Below are 6,829 nucleotides of genomic sequence, written 5' to 3' on the forward strand. Positions count from 1 at the left end.
TCTGTGTTGGTTTGTTTCATTGCTTTTTATTTTATTTATAAATAACATTGTTTTTAATTAAATGATAACTGTCATAAAATCATGATGTTACTCCGGTACAGTAGGTGGCGGCGTGCACCTTAAACGGTGGTTTGTAGTCCGCCAATAAAGAAGAGGAAGAAGAAGCCCTTTAGGCGTTACCCCCTGGTTACCCCGTTCCGTCCTGACGTCAAATTGGTTCTTCCGCTGCCGGTAGAGAGAACTCGAGCTGCCAAGAAGAAGAAAAAGCAGAAGTAGGTGTACCATCGAAACAATTACAGATAACGTTAGACCTCTTTTTGACACAGAGTTACAGCCGTGAAAAATAACACCATCGTGTCCAAGATCTGTGAAAGCCAATCCACTCCAGGTAGGTTTAACTGCGCTGAAACACGGCGTCATTTAGCGTTATTAGCCGGCATGTGTGACGGCGGCTTGTGTTGAGGCAGCTAAGCTCTGTTAGCAACGATGCTAGCTTGTGACTAGCAGGGACATAGCTAATCGTTTGACTACAAGTAAAGCAGCTAGGGCGAGGCTTCCTATTTATATAGCTCCTATCTGTAACTGTTGGATGAAGCGACGACAAAGCCAGCGCCTTCGAGCTCCCATACTGAAAGTTCACCGCATTAACAGTGACGAGCTAACTGAAGCTAGCGGGGGGCTTGGTGAGTTCAGGGCGGGGAAAACGTCTCAATGTCCGGTTCACAATAGCCGGTGGTCGAGTTTAGCCGGTGACAGAAACTAAATTATAGCTACATATTGGTCGCCAATACAAGCAAAAAGGCAAATAATTGAATCAATTTTCTGTAAGAGCAGTTAACTAAAAATATACTACCAGTCTGTTGGTTAGCCGCATAGCTAAGCTAGCTATTTAGGACGCTAGCTAAGTTATCTGGTCAGTTGGCTAAATGCTGCTACCGTTAGCTCACAAGTTTCTCACCGGGGGCCCTGTTGGGTTTAGCTAATGGTTATTTGATATTAGCCGAAAATAGTTGAACTACATCAACGGTTATTTTATTGTTACACATTAAATTGGCCGTCATGTCATTAAACCTATGCCATTTTAAAATGCGTCACATTTTGTCCAAAATCTAAATTCAGTGGTGAATTTAGATTTTTTTTTTTTTTATTTATTTATTTTTTTTTAACTACAATAACCACAGAGCGAAAATACTCTGTTACAAGTAATAGTCCTTCACTCAACAAGTTTTAAGTTGATTTATATTTTGTATTAATGATGTAACAAAATTGCAAAGTAACTAAAGCAAAAATGTAATGCAGATCAGAAGTATGAAGTAGCATAAAATGGAAATACTAATGTAAAGCACAAGTACCTCAACATTGTTTTTAAATACAGTAGTTGAGTGAATGTACTTGGTGACATTAATCAGAGAAAATTATCCATTTGAGAAGCTGGGAGCAGAGAATGTTTGTTAATTCTACACAAACTGATTGTCTACTTCCTTGTTGTTTTAGCTCTAGTACATTAATAGTGTTAGCCTAGTTCATTTAGCTGCACCATATTGTTCTGCTTTGAATTCATTCAATCCATTTTGAATAAAAGTGTTGGGTGTTTTTGTTTCTCAACATCTGACAACTCTATGCTTAATGTAGATGCCATTATTTGGCCATTAAATATGTCCAAATTTTTAATCATCAGTTCTTAATCATGCTATTTACAAACCAGTTTATAGTGAAACATTCCTCATAATGATGACACGGCATCAAGGATGCATATTAACTCTCCGTTCACCAGCTTTGTGCCGGTACATTTGTATGTGACCGGTTAGTTTGTCTGCTCTACCTTCCACTCTGACAGATAAAGCAGTCGTCATGTAAATCTTTCTCACTCTTGTTCTCCTCTCTCCGTCAGCAGGTGACCGACAATGGCTGTGAACGTGTACTCGACCTCAGTGACCAGCGACAACTTAAGTCGTCATGACATGTTGGTCTGGATCAATGACTCTCTACAAATGAACCTCACCAAGATAGAAATGCTGTGTTCAGGTAAGAAATGTATTCGTTAAAATCTTTCTCTTATTATGGGAGTCACAGACGTGTTTCATTAACCGATTAGTCGTCAGACCTCTTAAAACAGTTCCGGGTGAGTGTCGGCATGCGTTATGTTTTGCATCACCGTGTTGTACTGGTGTTGTACTGGTGTTGTACTGGTGTTGTACTGGTGTTGTACTGGTGTTGTGGTGCACAGTGCCAGTTGCCGCTGATGCTGAATAAGTTAACAATACAATGCAAAACACTGAAGCTTCTGCTTTTATCACACGAGCCAATAAAACATGTTCTCGTATGTTGAGGCTTTGTTTCATCAAAGATACACAAGAACATTTCATTTTCACAGGTAGCAAACTGCCCACAGTGTGCTTATGTTTACTGTCTCAGAATGTCTAATTCTTTATACCAAATAAAACCCCACTGCACAGCCGTTGCCACCAGATACATTGGCTGATGCTGGTTTAAAGGGCGATTTGAGGCCAGCTGAAAAATGTTGTCCTATTGCTTTAAACCTTCTTTTCACACCCATCTGCCTGTGTATACATGTGTTGTACTCTGCAGATTGTCTGTAAATTTGACTGTAAATATCCAAACCATCAGCTCTAGTGTGCAATAAAAAGACATGTCAGAACAGCATATGTAGTTTGCTTTAATCACAGGTGGACAGATGCATTAATCAGCTGGCTTTTTCATCTGCAGAGTTCATATCAAAATAAGAGATTCTATCATTTTGGAAAGAAACTATAAAAACACTATAATAACTATAAACAATATGGAGTCTCTGTATTTTAAATCATCAGAGTAGTAAATGAGTTTTGGGATGAAGTGATTTTTAAGATGTCTCCTGTTTGTAAATTCCCATCATGTGCCCTTGAGCCAGGTAGTCAGCCCTGAGCGCTAGTTCATTGACTAACAGTACAGAAGAAATGTTTAAAAAGAGCTAAAGAGATGTGCGAGTGTGCCATACCTGTTTTAAATATGGAAATATCTGTTCTCACTTGAAAGGAAATTGAGCTTTATTATCATTTTACTCTGCATGTTGTTCTTGTTTTTAGGCGTCCTCTCATTTTCAATAATCAGCGCAGAATCAGAGTCGTTTTTTATTTTTCTGTATTGTGCACTAAGTGGACTTGTGATGTAATTGTTCTGTTGATCATTTTAATTGTTAAGGTGCTGCATATTGCCAGTTCATGGACATGCTGTTTCCCAACTCTTTGCCTCTGAAGAAAGTCAAATTTGTTGCCAAGCTGGAGCATGAATACATCCACAACTACAAGCTTCTGCAAGTTTCCTTCAAAAAGATGGGAGTCGACAAAGTAAGTAACATCACACACGGTTTCAAATTACATGACGCGTCCTGCATGAGTGCACAAGATCTGAAAATATATGAAAGAATTTCTGATATTGGAGGGCACGTTTTTAGTTGTTGGTTGACTTCCTTTTTGAGGGCTTTGGGGCAAAAAGAGAACTTTTAAACAAATATTATCTTAATGTAGTTCATAATATGCAGCCCTCATATGTGAAATGTTCATACAGTCTGAAACTTGTGTCGATGCCATGAGCAACGTAGATAAGAGCCTGTAATGCAGGCTCTGTACACGTGGTTTTCAATACATCAGGATCTGTCTAGTTTTGTTCACTTTGACAACAGCTCACTGTAGCGGCATTTATTACCATTTCCCCCTTTTAAAATATTTAAAAGGGATCCAAACATAATGCAATATGTTGTGACTCTAAAAAGTCAAGTTTATACAAAAGTGTTCTCAGGGACAAAATAAATTCTGGAGGCAGTGGTTTAACAAAACTGGCCTTTAGTTTGTCATATTTGCATTTCATATTTGATTGCTGAAAAGATTATGAAAAGTATTTTGAATAGAAGTTTATTGCTCTGTCGTTCCATTATTCCTGAGCAAAATACTTCCTTAAAATAACTGTTGTCTGCTAGTATGAAAGCCATGACATGGAAATGGATGCAGGACAACTGGCCTCCAGCTGTGAATGACAATAACATAACCCATTACATGTCATTTAAAGACCATGTTCAAACTATGCTTTTTGCCAAAAATGTCAGTGGACGTAATGTTACAATCCAATCTATGAGGAATCTGCTTACAGAAATGTCCCAATTTGGCTACGGTTGCATCTTCTGGTGCTCTTCTGGGGATCACATGAATAATAACTTATTTACAGCCGTCATCAGTAGCCCTGAAAATGAGCGAACATGAATTATGTTGCCTGATACCCATCAGTCGTCCATTACTGCTGTGAATCGCCTGTCATCCTCTCATAACCAGCTGAGCTGATCATGAGTCGTTTTGTTTTTCCTGAGCGCTTTGTTAGTCTCACTCTTTGGTGCGTGTACGTGCATGTACTCTACATTTTCATCCGTCAAAAGAAATGTATCAGAAATGACCCGATACAACATCATTATATTTCAGTTCAACACATTGTTCAGCTGCTGCCTTGTAAAAAGGCATGCCTGTTTCCTTTTGTATACTACAAGTTGAAATATCTGTCTTAATGTTATTCTTCACTATCGGAATAGAAAGTGAACTGATTAATTTCTTTGAGAACACATCTGGACACTTCATAATGCTTTTGATATTGCCAACAAAGAATGAAATGGGCAGGGCCGATCCATCTTAGTCATCATTTGTTTTGAACATGCAGCAGCCTGCAGGAATATTGACAAAGCTGCCATAATTAATTCATGTTTCAACGTCCTTTCTTCCTGCCTTCCATTTGTTTTTAAGTTGTTGTTCTGTCTGTGCTGTGGTTTAAATGCCTGGACGGTGTTGACTCATGGATAAGTGTAACAGAAGCTTGAGCACGTAGAGCACATCAGTGTATTCATAGCTGTTCAGGGTTATAATCCCCGGCATTGTAGCTGCATCGTGGACTTTTCCCTCGTGCATGCTTGGTGTATTGTCTCATGATGAGCAATTCTTCCATTGCTGAGTAAGGGATTTACTGCTGACATTATTTATTTAGCTGTCCTCACTGTGGCTTTGATCCCGGCCCGCCTTGATTTTAATGTGTGCCAGTACTGAAGACATTATTTTGGGCCTTGAGTCTGACTCAGTCCATCATTTTATCAAGAATGTCAGTAGAAGCTCTCAGTCAGTGAAGGATGTCCCCGTGCAGCTGTTAGTTTTCTCTTCCTGATACTGACACTTGAGATGAACTATTTAAGCATCGTTTGTATGTCTGTAATGAGTTACATGAAGTAATTTTTTTTAATCTGTAGTCTTGAGTAGTAAGTATTTTTAGTACAGTACAAGATAAAACCACAGTATTTTTTTTGTACACACTAACTTGTGTCCACAGCACCACATTAGTGTGCTTAATTCTTGGTCATAATGTCTATTTTTACTATTGAAATATTAAATATTGCGTGATTTGGATTGTAATTATCTATAATGTATTTGACGTGTTTTACTGTGTAATATACCCTTTTACATTCATATAATGTATAACACAACATACATTTGATGTATTGACACAGAGCAAAAATACAGAAAAAACAAGACTAAAATAGAATATGTGAAACGAAATGGATGCAAAATATAACAAAAAACAATTAAAATTCTACAAGCTTGGCAACTGCATTATCCGTAGAAATGAGGCATTCACTTGATTAGCTGTTGAATCTTAATCCTTGAAATTAAATCGAATCTAGCTTGAAGCAACCTGTCCAAACCTCGTGGCCCTGATTCTCTCCTTGTGCTTCCAGATCATTCCAGTAGACAAACTGGTGAAGGGGAAGTTCCAGGACAACTTTGAGTTCGTGCAGTGGTTTAAGAAGTTCTTCGACGCGAACTACGATGGGAAGGAGTACGACCCAGTTGAGGCGAGGCAAGGCCAGGAGGCCATGCCCATACCCAACACTGCCCAGTCAGCTCTCACCAAAACCCCCAAAAAGGCCCTCGGTCAAGGTCAGAGCACTGGCTGGTTTGAAATCAAACGGAGTAATACTGCGTAATACAGATGCGTACAATCAAAACAGAATTTTCTTTAAGGAAGCAGAAACATTTAGCAGTAAACAATTGCAAGTTAGTACTCCCCTTCTCATCGACTTCTTTTTCTCGCCTCTTCAGCTCCTCAGAGGCCACCTGTCGCCAAGGTAGCGCCCAAGTTGTCTCTCGTCAGTGCACGGAAGCCGAGGGTGGGAGGAGGCGACGAGGAGAGGGCGGAGCTCATGAATGAGGTCAGCCCTGCAGCATGAAAACAAAAACCTGCACCGTACAATTAATATGGAAAAGTGAAATAATGTGTTCCTTCTCCAACAAGCCAACACACTAAAATGAGCTTTATTTGTGTCTTCAAATAGAACGTATCACTGGAGTCACCTGATTAGTAGAAACAAAACTTTAATGTTGTTTTGGCCTTTTTTCCCCCCAACAGGTGGAGGTCCTGAAATCTACCATTCAGGACATGGAGAAGGAGAGAGACTTTTATTTTGGTAAGCTGCGGAACATTGAGCTTATTTGCCAGGAGAAGGAAGGAGAAGGCGACCCCACGCTGCAGAAAATCATCGACATCCTCTACGCCACAGACGTGAGTTCTCATCCGCGTGTATGAAATTAAGTTTAGTCATGTGACTCATTCTGAAGCCCAAGAAGTCGATTGATATAAGAGTTTCAAGTAATTTAATTACTCAACAGAATTCTGTGATTTGACATTCATAATTTGAGCGGCATTCTATGTTTTTGTTATATTTGTCAGTAAATGCCATAAAAAGACCCAAACCACACTGTGTGTGTGTGTGTGTGTGTGTGTGTGTGTGTGTGTGTGTGTGTGT

The 6,829-nt window shown here is 39.3% G+C and overlaps 1 protein-coding gene across 4 annotated transcripts in view; it reads left to right on the forward strand.

The window, feature by feature from the left end:
* Nucleotides 1–180: 180 nt before the first annotated feature.
* Nucleotides 181–6,829, forward strand: part of mapre1b (microtubule-associated protein, RP/EB family, member 1b) — a 12,343-nt gene continuing 5,694 nt past the window's right edge. The window contains exons 1-6 of one of the 4 annotated variants that reach the window (XM_031845456.1): nucleotides 181–388; nucleotides 1,892–2,025; nucleotides 3,199–3,344; nucleotides 5,762–5,963; nucleotides 6,126–6,235; nucleotides 6,433–6,585. In XM_031845456.1, coding sequence (XP_031701316.1) covers nucleotides 1,905–2,025; nucleotides 3,199–3,344; nucleotides 5,762–5,963; nucleotides 6,126–6,235; nucleotides 6,433–6,585 — 732 coding nt within the window. In that variant the 5' untranslated portion in view covers nucleotides 181–388; nucleotides 1,892–1,904. The remainder of the gene's footprint in view (nucleotides 389–1,891; nucleotides 2,026–3,198; nucleotides 3,345–5,761; nucleotides 5,964–6,125; nucleotides 6,236–6,432; nucleotides 6,586–6,829) is intronic. The other 3 variants (XM_031845457.1, XM_031845458.1, XM_031845459.1) reach the window with 3 other exon arrangements.

This window comes from Anarrhichthys ocellatus, unplaced genomic scaffold, assembly GCF_004355925.1.
Source record: "Anarrhichthys ocellatus isolate YVR2014 unplaced genomic scaffold, GSC_Weel_1.0 scaffold5, whole genome shotgun sequence".
In the NCBI taxonomy this organism is placed as follows: Eukaryota; Metazoa; Chordata; class Actinopteri; order Perciformes; family Anarhichadidae; genus Anarrhichthys; species Anarrhichthys ocellatus.